This window comes from Nannobrachium achirus (genome assembly GCF_963921795.1).
Source record: "Nannobrachium achirus genome assembly, chromosome: 4".
Classification (NCBI taxonomy): domain Eukaryota; kingdom Metazoa; phylum Chordata; class Actinopteri; order Myctophiformes; family Myctophidae; genus Nannobrachium; species Nannobrachium achirus.
The window spans coordinates 63331003-63347895 of record NC_137813.1 but is presented as its reverse complement, the minus strand read 5'-3'; the positions used below and the strand labels follow the sequence as shown (position 1 = coordinate 63347895).

Below are 16893 nucleotides of genomic sequence, written 5' to 3'. Positions count from 1 at the left end.
GGTATCCTGAAAAGTTTTGTTTTTTATTTTATTTTATTTCAAATGCATGTATAGGTTCTTATGTTACTTTACTTCTTACTTTATGAACTTAATCACAAAATGCATTGGACATAAAAAAGAGACTAGTTGTAGGCCACTAGTCATCAAGAAGATACTAATATACAGTCGACTGAAGTAATTATAGTGGGTCATGTTTGCACGTTTGGAACTATAACAGCTGAAATCAATAATATATCAGTATTCTGATATTAACCTGCGGGCCGCATTAAGTGAAAGTGGGGGCCGTATGTGGCCCCCGGGCTGCCAGTTGCCCATGTATGTCCTATTAGATCAAACATAGGCCTACAGTATAACATGATGAAATCACGAACAGATATCTGAGCTCAACTGAAGGAATTGTAAATCAAGTAACTATCATTCTGGTCTAATTACCTTCACTTTCTGTCTCCAAGTTCTCCGCCTGTTCTTCAGTGGTACTGAGTCTGCTATGGAGGACTCCAATCTGCTTTTCAGTGGTACCGAGTTTGTTATGGTGGATTTCAACGGTGTCTTCAGTGGTACTGAGTCTGGCCTGGAGGAGTTCAACCTGCTTCTGGCAGGCTGTCACATTGGCCTCCATGGTCTTCAGCTTCTGACCCATTTCGGCCCAGAAGTTAGGTTCGAAGAACTGAGCTCCAGCCTCAGAGAGACACAACAGCAGAACAAGCAAAGCCCCAGCAGCCTTCATTCTGGAACCGAGAGTGAAGATACTGTACAGTCCAGCACATCATTTATACTCTTCCTCCTCATAGCCAAGCATTGAACACGTCATGGTACCCAGTGGAATATTAATCTAAAGCTGGACCCTAAAGTCAAGGACCATCTGAGAACTCAACAACATGTGGTCCTCGATAAGAGCTGTATGTCCTGGCTCTGAAAAAGAGTGGCAGTGAAGATATTCAATGTAATCAGCTATTGTTATTTCAATAAAGATATACAATGTAATAATCAGCTGTTGTTGTTACAACAAACGGCGTGGGCTTGTTTTTCTGCTGTCATGCGAGGAGAGGTTCACGTGAAGCACATTTTTTAACTTTAAAAATATATTGATATTTATAAAAAAAGGATTATCACTGTAAAATAGGTTGATATTCATTAAAATGATCACTTTAAAATAGACTGATATTTATTCAAATGATCACTAAAAAATGGACAGGCATCTAGTTGTGGCCCTTCACTCACTTTATCGAAGTCAGTTTGGCGCTCTGGAAAGAAATGCTGCCCATCACTGTCATAATGTCCATAAGTGTTACTTTTCAGCATTCAAATTCCAATGTAGCAAATAGTAAGCCTGAGCTTTTGAAGATTGGCTATTTCTTTTTTGTACGTTTGTGTGACACTGTAGCATGATGACGAAACTGAAGAAATTAATTTATGAAAAAATAAAATAGATATGGAAATGAGAGTTTTTTTTTGTTCTGGGCATGACGATTCTGGACACAGTGAAAGTAGCAGATCTACAAGCTTAAAGTTGTACTATGTAACTTTTTTTATAAAACAAATCTTAAAATTCTCCTAACTATTAAATCACAAAAGTTTTAGAAGATCCGCGCCGTGAATTTCAGCCTGTAAAGCCTTCTCTGTATGTAAACTGAGATCCTTGCCGTGGACCGGATCTCGCGCGAAAATTGCGTCATCACACTACCGGCCAATCACAGCGAGGGTTATACAACTGCCGGCCAATCACAGCGCATCTTGAAGTGGGGTCGCTATGGCAGCCATATTTGTTGTCGCCCGTTTGTACCATCCCTTCTCTAGGTAATTTCGCCTACCAGGCAGGGTGAAGGAGTCCGTATCTCTGGAATTACTGAACGCACAGGAACAAGGGACCCCTTAAAAGATAGATCTCAGCGAGGTGGAGGCAGACGCGGGGGTCTGAAGGTACGAAAAACGTCCGAAAGACGCGGACGCGACCGCGGTTTGCTATAGGGCTAATGACCACTAGTTGGGCATCTTACACAGTATGGCTTTAAAGTAGTAGTATATATATACATACATACATACATACATACATACATACACATGTCACAGTTAGTTTGAGATTCAGTTAGATTGAGAACAGGAGCGCTCGTTTTTGGGCACAAGGTGGAGCAGGCGGTGCCTCCTTCGGGGAACTAGAAATAATTTGACTGAGGTTAGGGTTAGGATTAGGGTTAAGTTTAGGCATAGTTTTACTGAGGTTAGGATTAGGGTTAGGTTTAGGTTTAGGCATAGTTTTACTGAGGTTAGGGTTACGATTAGGGTTAGGTTTAGGCATAGTTTTACTGAGGTTAGGGATAGGTTTAGGCATAGTTTTACTGAGGTTATGGGTGAGGGTTAGGTTGAGGCATAGAAGCACTCACCAGGTTAGCATTCACCAGCTACCACTGAGACATGGGCTTCTTCCACATCCAGGTGAACCTCTTCCACATCCAGGTGAACAAAAACAAGTGCTCTTTTTCTCAAACTAACTGTAACATATATACAGTATAGGCCTTTAGGAGGGCCATTCAAGCCGCAAGCGGAGCCTGCAGCACCACCTTGCCTAAGTGAAGCTTGCAGTACTACCACCGGCCAACCCTTGCAGGCCCAACCACCTGCAGCAGCTGAATGGAATGTTTGGATCAGGAGTCTGGTGCAACGCACAAGGCCTGGACCTGGTGAGAGCAGGAGAGGACCTGGTGAGACGTAGGAGGAGCCCTGCCAGGAGTCAACCCACAGAGCCTGGTTCTTCCACGCGCCAGAGTGGCGCTGCCCCCAATCCCGGCAGAGTAGTTCCGGTGCAGCGCATTGAGTGACCCTGTCTTTCCTTGATTGTGGATAGCTACTGGGATGTAATCGGGACTTGATCACCCCGGCTGGGTCTCCTGGGCGAGGGTGTATATATATACGTATATTCAATGGGGGTACATTTATTGTAATCAAATGTGTCCCAGCGCGGCTGACAGCTAGTCATTGATTTTTTCATTTTCATTTTTTCATTTCATTTGAAAGCTGGGAATCATAGCTACAAAATTATATATTGGTTGTGGAGATTGACCCAACAGTTTTGAAGATATGGCTTATAGAATGATGCCATGCTGAAATACTACTTTTGAGATATTCAAGTTCTAAATTTGGGAGGACCAACATAATTATGTCCCGATCTCTCACATTAATTAAAAAAAGTCTTATTTACATGCAGAGTTAAGCTCTGGCGTTTAAGTGAAATGTAGCCTGATACTTATGACATGCTTTGTCAAAAAAAAAAGTAATTTCAGCTGTGGTCTAAAGTAGTGGCTTCCGAAATGACTGCCCCAGTGTCATGCTCAGTCACGAATGCGATGAATAAATAAAAAAGATATTATTGAACTCAAGTCTCCATGGCGTGAGTAATCAATACAGAAAAAGTCATTTGGTGGGTGAAATAAGTTACTCCTTTAATTCACAACTGGGGGTCATTGCCATGCTGGTATGTGGTAGACATTTTTGTCAAAATTTTGCCACAGACAAAACACATTTAGAGCTAGCTCCTTTCCTTGATTGACCATTACAGGTCTTTAACTCTGAGTGTTCCATTTGTACACTCTCAGAATTTATGGTGGTCTTAGTACTAGTTGGACTCCTTATGCCATACATAGTATCATAGTAAATCAGTGTTGTACATACAGTATAGTGGTGTGGTGTGTAAAAACCACTATATGTGTAAAAAAAGAAATCATCTAAAATTTGCCAGGGACAAGACCAAGTCTTTGTCCGTGTCTAGACATATTGATAACCCTGTTCCAGTGGCGGCTCCAGGGGGGGGGGGGCTAGAGGGGCCTTTAGCCCCCCCTGGTGAAGGCTTAGCACCCCCTAAGCCCCCACAAACCCAATTGTGATGAAAAATATTTAAGGAATAAATAAATAAATAAGACAATTGACTGACTTCTATGTAAACCAAAATCATACTTTTTATGCTGAAAGCATCTTCAGCCTGACAGCCTCTCAAAACCCCTATCCGATCACCTACAGTCCTCAGATTTGAAGCTGGAAACTGCCAATGAATGATCTGGTCTGTTCAATTATCCATACCCTAAGCGAGAGAATCTCGTTTGTCATATTAGTACTATTCATTGTTGTTGTTTTTTTTGCCAAAATGAATTAGCCCCTGCTCTAAAAAAGCCAGCTCCCCCATAGCCCCCCAAGTCACAATTCTCTGAAGCCACCGCTGCCCTGTTCACAACTGATCCAAGGGTTGTGAGCATTATAGATCAGTTATTTTTGCCAGACAGACAGACAGACAGACAGACAGACAGACAGACAGACAGACAGACAGGCAGGCAGGCAGGAAGGCAGGCAGGCAGGCAGGCAAGCAGACTACTGCTATATTGACCTTTGTGACTAAAAAAATAACTATGAATGCCAAGTGACCTTCAGGGGTAATATAATTAAGAAAAACAACAACAACGTATTATTAACTTTATCTAAAATAGGTCAGAATAATCTTGTTGTTCTTGTCTCTAGAATGTTGACCTTCCAGACCTGCTCTGCCCTACGAAGTCAAAGTGCAGTAACTATGTTTTTGGACACGCTGACTTATTTGTGTATCCCAAAGGTCAAATTATCCTTCGTGATTTGTGGGATAAACAATTAAGAGCAGATACGACTAGAAGGGTGCAATCCTGGGATATTGCAAGTGTGGTTGCACTGACGTGTGTCGCAAGGAATCCACTGGGAACTGAATTCCCTATTAGCCTACTATTTATATTATATATGATTGGTGACAGTCCTGTCTGATAGGACATTATATTGTCAAAGACATCCAGACTTACAAACCAAAATCAGTCAAAAAGTTAACAAAAAGCAGGTTCACTTTGCTGTCAAAAAAATAATAATAATCTTGGACCGAATAGTGTGTTGCCTATCGCAACCACACTAATAATTAGGATGCTGATAGTGTGACATCACAGTGAAGCCAGAGCGTGATGTCAGAGTGGCAAACCCATTCTGTTAAGAGTGTTTCCCCAGACATCCCAGTGACGTCAGAGCATGATGTCAGAACGACAAACCCATAGAACCACAGTGTCAGGCGTGAGAGAGAGAGAGAGAGAGAGAGAGAGAGAGAGAGAGAGAGAGAGAGAGAGATACATACATACATACACACATACATTCATACATACTGTACATACATACATACATACATACATACATACATACATACATACATACATACATACATACTGTACATACATATTGTACATACATATATATATATATATATATATATATATATATATATATATATATATATATATATATATATATACATGCATACATACATACTAAAATATGAACCCTTGTTGTAAAAAAAAAGAAGAGAGAAAAAAAAGGGGTTCCTTTAAGTGCCCTGCTCAGGGACACTTACATAAGGGCCCGGTAGGTGAACTGATGACCTTCTGATAACTCTGCTACTGCCAAGTATCCCTCACTGCACAGTGCAGAACACATCTCCTATGACAATAACAAGCTTCATGGTGCCACCTGCTGGACTGTTGTGGGTGACAGGTACCAAACGTTCATGAACTGGGCAAAGAGCTGAACACATTAGACCAAGGCTACAATAATCTGGATCTTTTTCTAAACTCAGATTTTCGTATATCCACTAAGAACCGGATATTTTTGTAAATCTTCACTTTCTAAATCTTCGGTTTCAAAAAAGATCCGGTTTAGCGGACGAAATCTCCAGCTTTGTGTGGCTGCAAGCCCCAATTGCACAAAGAAAGGTCCAGATTCAGAAAGATCCAGATTTGTGTAGCCTAGGCCTTAATCCCTATCCGAGTGGAGCAGATTTATATGGGTAATTCAAAGCCAAAAATACAGGATTGTGGTCAGTTTGTTATCTGAAATGGGACGGTAGAATGTCTCAGCAAACATGCCTGTAAGAAATACAAGGTTGATTAAAATACAAGGTTGATTAATCAAATAATATCTTCACGCAAAATCCAAATATTGGGCCTTGGAGATGGTCAAGGAAGATCCCCTGAAAATCCTAAGGAAAGATATTTGCTATACAGACACACACCTTTATTGTTCATATTTCCCTTGATAACCAAGATACTGTATATTGTGTGAGACCCAGTCGCAACACAATCTAAATCAGGGGTCGGCAACCTTTTTGAAATGAAGTGCCATGTTTTTATTTTCTAGATAGTCAGTGTGCCATGTCAACATTTTAATGACACCCCATCAAAAAATCAGAGATATTTGGATTGTCAGGTCATTGTTGTAATGATTATTAGACTCAAGCAATAAATTCACTGCATAGATTTGAGCCAACAGTTTTTGGAGCTGTGTGCAGCTCCCTATACGTGGCTGTGTGGGTCTGTGTGTGTGTCTGTCTGTGTGTCTGTGTGTATGTAGCCTGACTTCGGCGCGTAACTAGTGCCGCACCATTTACGCCACTCGCGCAATATATACATCAAAATGTGCGGCTCGGCCGGGAATGGTGTTCTATTACCTTTCGTTCCGATCCGCCTTACCATGCCGACGTAATCGGCAAAAAACGACGCTTAATTGTCCCCATTGACTTATAATGGGACAATGCAAGAAATCACTTTCAAGTATTTTTCTCTCGTAAACCATAGGAGCTACAGTTTCAAACCTCGGAGAGGAGATTCATAATGATGTTAAGAATGAATCGAAAAATAATTACATCACTCGGCCTCATGGTGGCGCTATAACGGCCCACTTTACGTTTTGCCCCGTAACTCTTGAACCGTAGATCGGAAAATTAAAATTCTTTTTTCCCTGGATTCCTTGGGTCAAGACGCATCTCCCCATATACGCCCATTTGCGCCAGGATAGATTTTCCGCCATCTTGAATTTTCTCCAAAACACACTTTTTGCTCCTTTTCCTACATATTTTCTTCAAATGTCACAAAAATCGGTACACATGATCTACACACACACACACACACACACACACACACACACACACACACACACACACACAGCTCCACTTCACACGGGTGTGATTTTTTTGCCTTATCTCAAAGGTGTTTATTGTTGAAAAAACGACATACAAACAGAAGTATATAAACATACAGTATACGCATAAAAAAAAAACTCACATACTGTGCTTCCTTTACAACTTGTACATATCCCAAACTCAGATCTGCTATTTTAACTACTTTTATGATGAAGTAGGGCATTAATTTACAAAAAGTATGTATTTTGTCAAAAAGTGAAAAGGAACAATCTACAAGCTCATAGGGTGTCACAGTGTGCTTGGAGCATGGATACAGACTGGGCTCTATTTTGATTGTCTTATTACCAGCTCGTATGCCTTAATGTAAAGGCCTGTCCATACTGTCTCCGAATAAGTCTCAGACTTCTCGTCTGAGAGTTCTGACTTTCCGACGTGCAGCTTTCCGAACTCTAATTCGGGGTAATGCTTTTCAGAAGATGCGAGTGACGTCATTTTGTAGTTGAACCTCCCGACATCCCACAGGGGTTGTCGTTATATAGCTGGAAGAGGATGGTGAGGAATTTGGTTTGAATCAGTTTTATTCCACAGTCAAGTGTTTCAACACTGTGTAGACTAGTGGACTACAGAGAGTAGAGTTTGAGTTGTTCTCTCTGCTAGACTACAGTGGGTAGAGTTTGAGTGTTTCTCTAGACCCAAAGGAGAAATTAGACGTTCAAAAAAGAGGGATATTTATTCCTGGCCTGTGTCCGCGACCCACTGACACACTGTTTGTGCTCTAGTAGACTGCAGTTTGAGTTGTTCTTTACATGGAGTAGAGTTTGAGTTTGAGTCTACTAGACTACAGGGAGTAGTAACCTCACGTCACCAGTCTTTCCACCTCGGAGGAAAGCCTGGCATTGGTTTTAAACGGACTGTGTGATCCGGTCTAGACGTGGCCTAAACTGGAAACAGGCAGAAGCGGCATAACTTTGTTTAGTTTGTTCTGGTCATACCTGTTTGTTTCCCCAATCCCTATTTAAATGCTCGAGAAGTGTAGTCTTGCCAGTCGCTACGAGTTGGAGTAAAAGCTGGATATACCAAACAAACTTAAAAAAAAAATAAAAAAAATAATAATAATAATAAAAAAGCGAAACTACAAGGGTTTTATTGGGTAGGCCCTAAAATTATGCCCTTGAGCGCGGGGAATTATTTGGGGTCAAAACTGATTGACCCAGAGAGTAGAGTTTGAGTCGTTCTCTACTAGTAGACTACAGAGAGTAGAGTTTGAGTCGTTCCCTCTACTAGTAGACTACAGAGAGTAGAGTTTGAGATGTTCTCTACTAGTAGACTACAGAGAGTAGAGTTTGAGTCGTTCTCTAGTAGACTACAGAGAGTAGAGTTTGAGTCGTTCTCTACTAGTAGACTACAGAGAGTAGAGTTTGAGTCGTTCTCTACTAGTAGACTACAGAGAGTAGAGTTTGAGTCGTTCTCTACTAGTAGACTACAGAGAGTAGAGTTTGAGTCGTTCTCTACTAGTAGACTACAGAGAGTAGAGTTTGAGTCGTTCTCTACTAGTAGACTACAGAGAGTAGAGTTTGAGATGTTCTCTACTAGTAGACTACAGAGAGTAGAGTTTGAGATGTTCTCTACTAGTAGACTACAGAGAGTAGAGTTTGAGTCGTTCTCTAGTAGACTACAGAGAGTAGAGTTTGAGTCGTTCTCTACTAGTAGACTACAGAGAGTAGAGTTTGAGTCGTTCTCTAGTAGACTACAGAGAGTAGAGTTTGAGTCGTTCTCTACTAGTAGACTACAGAGAGTAGAGTTTGAGTTGTTCTCTACTAGTAGACTACAGAGAGTAGAGTTTGAGTTGTTCTCTACTAGTAGACTACAGAGAGTAGAGTTTGAGTTGTTCTCTACTAGTAGACTACAGAGAGTAGAGTTTGAGTTGTTCTCTACTAGTAGACTACAGAGAGTAGAGTTTGAGTCGTTCTCTAGTAGACTACAGAGAGTAGAGTTTGAGTCGTTCTCTACTAGTAGACTACAGAGAGTAGAGTTTGAGTCGTTCTCTACTAGTAGACTACAGAGAGTAGAGTTTGAGTCGTTCTCTACTAGTAGACTACAGAGAGTAGAGTTTGAGTCGTTCTCTACTAGTAGACTACAGAGAGTAGAGTTTGAGTTGTTCTCTACTAGTAGACTACAGATAGTAGAGTTTGAGTCGTTCTCTACTAGTAGACTACAGAGAGTAGAGTTTGAGTCGTTCTCTACTAGTAGACTACAGAGAGTAGAGTTTGAGTCGTTCTCTAGTAGACTACAGAGAGTAGAGTTTGAGTCGTTCTCTACTAGTAGACTACAGAGAGTAGAGTTTGAGTCGTTCTCTACTAGTAGACTACAGAGAGTAGAGTTTGAGTTGTTCTCTACTAGTAGACTACAGAGAGTAGAGTTTGAGTTGTTCTCTACTAGTAGACTACAGAGAGTAGAGTTTGAGTCGTTCTCTACTAGTAGACTACAGAGAGTAGAGTTTGAGTCGTTCTCTACTAGTAGACTACAGAGAGTAGAGTTTGAGTTGTTCTCTACTAGTAGACTACAGAGAGTAGAGTTTGAGTTGTTCTCTACTAGTAGACTACAGAGAGTAGAGTTTGAGTCGTTCTCTACTAGTAGACTACAGAGAGTAGAGTTTGAGTCGTTCCCTAGTAGACTACAGAGAGTAGAGTTTGAGTTGTTCCTTCATGTCTCCTTCCGTCACGTCGCCCAGTGCTGCTTGGTTCTCTCTGAGCATCAGGAAGATGGCCGCCAGCTGCTCCCGTTGCACCCTGGGAAGTGAAGTCACACACATGCAGCCCCGTCAATCCCACCTCAGACACCGAGAATACACACCCAACTGTTTCATAAGGAGTCGCAAATTAATATTCATTTGGACTCCTGAAGATTGCTTTAGAAAAGTCTGGAAAAATTGGGAATAATTTTGAAAAACATTTCACAATAACCTTCCCTTATGGGGTCACAGTTCACAAAACAGCTCACAATGAGAGCTTGTATATTGGCTATTTTCGCTCATTTGTATCATTTTATTTGTATAAGAAATTGTTGTTTTATGAAACTAGATTTTCAGGCTGCTATGCGGCCTTCATATCCAGTCCTACAGTACATTCCTCTGATCAGAGGTCACTGAGATATGGACACATAAGACGCAGCCTATCCTTACCCTCCTGACCCTTTTACTGTAATATCAATTATTAATTTTATTTCTGCTTTCTGATTGTTTCATGATGTGTTTATTTGTCCGGCATTTAATGTTTTCTTCTTCTTCTTTTTTTCATGAATTGAGTACAAAAGCCCCCAAATGCAAACCAGCCTTTGCGCTTTCTTGTGGTCTAAAATCCTTTTAGTAGACCTTGCCCATTTAAGGGGTATTTCACTTCTTTAATGTCTACTCTCTGGCTATTGTGTGCACCCCAGACAGTTCTGAAGTTGCTTGATTCAATAATTTGATATATGGTTTAGGTTTTTATCAGAAACGTCTTATATGAACCCATTGTAACTTCAAACTCTAACTAACCATGTTAGACTCAGTAAACACACATCCCTGGTTCTGGTGACTGATATTGTCCTTCTAAAGAGTGAGGGGCCATGTTTTTCCCATGACTAATTTAATGTATTTTAAAATCATTTGACTGTAGACATAACATGTACCGATTTGCATGATGTTTGGTTGTGAAGTTTGTGCGAATGTGCTTGCAACGTTACACCGCAATCGACTGCTGCATTCATGGTTTGCGGAATTTTGTTCTGCATACTTTAGATCTCAATCTTAGCTAATCAGGATGGCAAATGAAAAAGCAAAGATATTCGTCTTGATCACATGACTATAGAGATCTGATTTGAGTGAAATTTGAATTTAATCTGAAGAAGTAATAGCCTATCAATCTGTATTTTACATAAGTTGGCCTCCTGGTGGTGCTATAAAAGGCATGTGTGAAAAATGCAGAGCAAAGGTTTCTCCTATAGGCCTCTAGGGAGTATGCATAGCCTACACGTTTTACAATGATTGGTGGATTTAACACAAATCCTTATCATAGTGCCACCATGAGGCTTCTTTTGAAAACATTCAAGTGGCATTTCTTTCTCCTAGTGGGAATGTGCGTGCAGAAATCTGCTGTGTTCAGGATTGGAGGCATTTTTGTTCAATCATCCTGCAAACTTTGGAAGCCAATCGTAGCCAATCAGAATGGAATATTAAAAATCTGAAAGACCCGTTTTGTTTAATAACTATAGAGATAATGTCTGCTGATTTGTGTGATTTTTGGACAAAATGACAAAAAAGCTTCCTGGTGGCCCATGTGTAATAGGCCCATGTGAAGAAATGTGGTGCAGAGGTTGTGATGGCATCCAGTTTCCCTGCCATCACTGTATTACCTTGCTTATTGTATTGTACAGTGTCTGCTAAATGCTTAAATTGTAAATTGTAAGCAATCCAACAATTCTGGATATTACTGTAGCTGTTCATAGACAGACAGGGTGTAAAACAGTCTCTGATATGCCTGTCGGCCTAACAGAGACAATGACATAAAATGAAGTAGACATAAAATTACACCAGAAGTGTTTTAAAGTGAAATAAATGCCCATTTAAATTGAATAGTTTGATTAACAGCCGCACCCCTACATAAGATTCATCCTGAGTGGCCGGGTTTGGCATGAATGTCCACATAGATGACAACACACACATGATGTGAAAACTATTGGCACAGTGAAAATTATATTATTTTCTGTTGTTTCATTACTCATTTCCTTCCCCATTTTTTGTGTTACTTTAAAGCTGCAATCCTTTGGTTCTACTCCTTATCTGCAACAGCAGTTGCTTTTAAAATATAATCACTGACATAAAATGAGAAACCTTCTCACTTAGTGACATTATGCAGCGGAAGAGGTTTCTGTACATAGTGCATTGATATTACATGATACAATTGAGCATTTTGTTGACAGAGTTTAGGAGAGTTTTATCAGACTGGACTTACTCCAGACATCACAAAACATTATTTATTTTCTGAATCAGGGATGTGCTGGGCCCCTGGTTCAGCCCAGGAAAAAGAGTTGGAGAGGCCCCCATTGCGGGCTATAGAGAGTGATCTTTCTATAGCGCTGCTGCTGCTACTCAAAAGATTTGCCATTTCAGATCATGACAAGTGACAAGCCAGTGGGCCAATTAGATGAGTTATATTTTGTTGTTGTCGGTTGGAAACCTTGTACGTCCAAAACCATTTGTTTTGTATTTATCATTTTAAAAATGATTTAAACTGGTGAAAACAGCCGATCTACAAACACACAACGCCTCGCACCGCGAGGCGTTGTGTGCTTGTAGATCGGCTGTGTTCACTACTTTTGTGCAACGGCATTATATGATGAAAGCAGGGCTTTGCTTTGCGAAAAAAATGTATACATTTGAAACTTGGAGATACGAGGTTTCTGCCCGACAGTGACGATTTACTTTGTTGGCCGCCCAGCCCCCAAAATGGAACGAAGGCCGACAATTTATTTTTATTTTTTTCCTAATGGCTGGCCTGGACCGGCCGGGAATGAACCGGCCGTTCGGGAGTTGTCCCGCTTTTCCCAATGGCCAGCACAACCCTGTTCTGAATACGGCAAATCTGCTGTTCAATCACAAAGCATTTAAATGTATCTGTAGTCAAGATTTGAGACCACAGCTTCATCTGCTTCATCTGACCCTGAACATACAGTGAAAACAAGCAAAAGCACACAAGCGTTGGTTTAGACAAATTGGCTTTTAATAATCCAGAGTTCATACAGTAAAACCCCCCAAAACGTAATGTTTAAACAATTACTTATCTACAAGATCTGTACGTTTTCATAAATGTACTACTACGTGTCAAACACGCTATGTCACGTATACTCAAGCTAAAACAACTCAATTGGCAACACACTTTAAGCTAGCAACGCGTCGTGACGCATTGTTAGCTTACATCTTCATTCTTGTCGCCAAGCGACAACGCCACACAACGGAGTATAAATTTGGCTTTAATGTATAACAGACATGAGTGTTCATTAGTCAGTGTGCATATTTAAAATGACACAAATTTCTACCGCTGTTCATCTGACAACAGGAGTGAGATATTGATTACAAACTCTGGTATTCTTCTCCTCCTCTCTTCTTTTGGTACTTTTGAAAGTTTTGGGGTCGGCACACGCTAAACAGGAGGTTATTATTTTCTTCCGTAGAAAAGTTTAGCCTGTAAAAGAAGAAAATACCACACTAACTTTTCTCTGCTTTGTACCGACAATGTCTAAAAACAATATTCATAATCCAAACAGATCAAATTCCCCACTCTCTACCGCCTGAACGCTTATTGCTGCTTCTTTCTTCACTTGGATTTAGTTTTTTGGAATCTGCCCTCCCCATACCGGTATATACCAGATAACAAAATTAACACCACCCAGACAAACAAGAGGCAAGCAAACAAAAATGTGTACAATACAACTTCAGAGGCACTTGGGTGAATGGCTTTAAAAAAAAGAAGCCGCTCGCAATTCACAGGCAAAACAGAAAAGAAATCGCACGTCTTCCCCTGAAAACTGCAGAGGAACTACAGGGAGGGAAGAGTGGAAGGCGATGGCTGGGTCCTGGGGGTCCTGGGGGTCCGCGCGGCGTCGCAGTCGTCGACGAGGCAAACCGATCTTCTAAAAACGCACCCGTCGTCTCTCTTCCTGGGTTCCTCCGCTCTCTTCAAAGATCAGCTTGAAAGCAAAACCAAAAACGAAAAACAAAAATCAATAACTGAAAGAGTCGGCTGCTGGCTGGGACTCCTCAGATGGCTTGGACTCCTCAGATGGTTTGGACTCCTCAGATGGATGGGACTCCTCAGATGGATGGGACTCCTCAGATGGATGGGACTCCTCAGATGGTTTGGACTCATCAGATGGCTTGGACTCCTCAGATGGTTTGGACTCCTCAGATGGCTGGGACTCCTCAGATGGCAGGGACTCTTCAGATGGCTTGGACTCTTCAGATGGCTTGGACTCCTCAGCTGGCAGGGACTCCTCAGAACTCTGAGGCTCTGGAAGGAAAAAGAGGAGGGAGAGGAGACGGAACGGCGTGAGTGAGAGTCAGGATGTTAAAGGTACCTGGCATTAGAGGTACCGGAGTATGTGTTATGGCAGTGGTTCTCAACCTTTTCAGGCCGCGACTCCCCCAAAAAATAATCATATTTGAACTAAGGACCCCCTAAAGTGATCATATTTGAATTGAGGACCCCCTAAAGTAATCATATTTGAATTGAGGAACCCCTTAAGTAATCATATTTGAATTGAGGACCCCCTAAAGTAATCATATTTGAATTGAGGACCCCCTAAAGTAATCATATTTGAACTGAGGACGCCCTCAAAAGAATCATATATCATGAACTGACATCTGGGACCACCCCCTCCACCCCCAAATCATGGGGGACCCGACCCACAGGTTGAGAAACCTCTGCGTTATGTAACGCTGTTAGCAGAGAACAAGGCTAAACCCTCTGTTCTTAGGGCCTGTTCAGACTGGCTGCCCAAAAATACGATTTATGGCCTAGTAGAGTTGCGTCGCGAGGTTTTTATGCAGTCCGATTTTTGGCTAATCTGATTTGGATCACATTCCTCAGTCTTGTTCAGACTGCGTGAAACCGATCCCGACTGCAACCTTGGATGGGAAATGAGATTTGGGCTGGATTTGGGCTGCCGATCTGAACAGGGCCTTTGGCGAAACGGACCACGTGGTTGCATCTGTACTTCTGCTCTCGCTTTCCTACAAACTAATCTCTTTGCCAGAAATACTGTGGCAGATCTACAACCTCGCAACTTGTGAACTTGCGGAGAGGCATTTCTTCCAAAAATCGAAAACCAGGAAAGCGTCTGTGTTTTTTGAGTTGGCTATTCAAAAGAAATAGCAGATGTACAAGCTCGCAGCGCGTCATTTCGTGCCACGCTGCGAGCTTGTACATCTGCTATCCTTGAGCATTTTTAGAAACATCTTGAAAGTGTTTCGAAGGCATTTGGAGAATCATCCTAGGCCCTTCTAATGGGTTAACTCATGACCTGGAACACATTATTACGCATTATGACTTTAACCACTATTTTATACTTTAACTATGAAAAAATGGCAGATATACAAGCTCACAGCGAGCTCATGGATCTGCTATTTTTGAAAAATCTTGAACATTTGTGCAAGTCTTTGAATACATTGAAACCTTTTCATGTCAAGGATGTATTTGGCCAAAGGACCCCCATCTCAAAATATCTTGTTCCAGGGACCCCCCCCAGAAGCAAATATTTGAGTTACAAATGTTCGCTTGCAAAATAAATCAAGATTTATTTCAAAAATAGCAGATCTACAAGCTCGCAGCGCTGCGCTCGGTGCCGCTCTGCGAGCTTGTATATCTGCTATTCTTTGATAGTTAAAGCATCAAATAATGCGTTAAAGCATAAGGAGGTTATGGAAAGAGAGTAGAGTTAGCACTCACCCAGCATGCAGAGTTAGCGGGGTTAAGTAGCAGCGCTTGTCTGAAGGTTAAACTGGAATAAATATGTTAAAAAAGAAAGAAAGACCCCCCCACACACAGTAAGAGTGTAGCCCACCACCACAGAGCGGTCACGTTAGTACAGCATGTCCTCTGGGATTGAAAAACAAAAGCAAATCTTGTGACTGAAATGTGTTGGTCAGGCCCTGATACAGCCCAGTCTGTGATGTAGTGAAATGGCTAACACAGTCAACACGATATGCAGAGATATTGTATAGTGTCGTCCCAAAACCTACGGTCCTGCTGTCTGTACATACAGCCGCAAACCAGGTTGAGGAAACGTTCATGCGTCCAGTGCAGTGGTTCTCAAACCTTTCCAAAAGGGGCCTCTGTATGTCTTGAGAGGGTCCATTTGGGAAGCCCTTCAATTAGACCATGACGGTCGCTGGACCCTGCTTTGGGAACCACTGGTCTAGAGGGGTTGTCAACTCATTTGGGTGTGAATGCACCACTTACGAGGACGGACGGAACGGACGGAACGGAGCAGGAATGAAGGCGGAAAAGAGAAAGGCGGTAAACGGAAAAAGTACCTGGCTCTGTGACCTCCACGGATGGTTCATTTTTCTCTGTGCTGTAACGACCACCACAGATTTTATACCGACTGATTTACCATTCGTTATTCAGAGAACTAGTCCAACCGGATGCAGTGAGGTGATGTGAATGACCATTTAGGCCTCTGAACATATTCATACATTTCTCCTTTAAAGGGCTGAAAGTCCTCATTTACATCTCAATAATTAGTGTGAAAGAAAAGTATTAGAGCCAAAAGGATTCTCAAGTTCAATGCAAAAACAGTTACTGTGTTAGTACTGTAGAGGGCGGCAATGTACAACAGCAGGGAGCTCCCGTTTTCCTTGCAGGGTGCAAACAAGCTACAGCAGTCAGTTCTCAAAGTTAACTTTTTTTATTTTATTTCAAGGACCCCCCCCCTCCCCCCACAATTGGTAGGCCCACGGACCCCCATAACTCTGAGAGTGTACGGGTCCATTTGGTTCCATTTGTACACTCTCAGAGTTACAGACCTGCAAGGGTCTGTTTGGTTCCTATCAACAATTTAGCTGGGGACCCCCTGGAACCCCGTCAAGGACGCCTGGGGGTCCCTGGAGCACCACTTTGAGAAACAACAAGTTAGTTACTGTAGTAATATACATAGCCAACCATACTCTAGACTAGAAAGCCCTTAAACTGGGCTAGCCAAACATAGCATATAGCACACATGTTTTGCGCATAGAGTCTGTCAGTGACAGTATAGAAAACATATCAAGGAAAATGGCATGCACAAGCCCAAAGTAGACCTGCTAGAGCGATAAGGTCACACTGTATCGTAAGTACATCCTTTTTTAGAACCACTCTGCGAGTCCAAACACGTTCACGTTGTGCACAGGG

General features: G+C 41.8%; 1 protein-coding gene across 1 annotated transcript in view; it reads right to left on the bottom strand.

Annotated features, from left to right (window-relative positions):
• Window positions 1-13017: 13017 nt before the first annotated feature.
• LOC308283077 (uncharacterized protein) overlaps window positions 13018-16893 on the bottom strand; it is a gene marked incomplete at its 5' end in the record, with an annotated part of 47417 nt that continues 43541 nt past the window's right edge. The window contains one exon of the mRNA XM_080723467.1: window positions 13018-14013. Within this exon, the coding sequence (XP_080579593.1) occupies window positions 13998-14013 (16 nt within the window). The 3' untranslated portion in view covers window positions 13018-13997. The remainder of the gene's footprint in view (window positions 14014-16893) is intronic.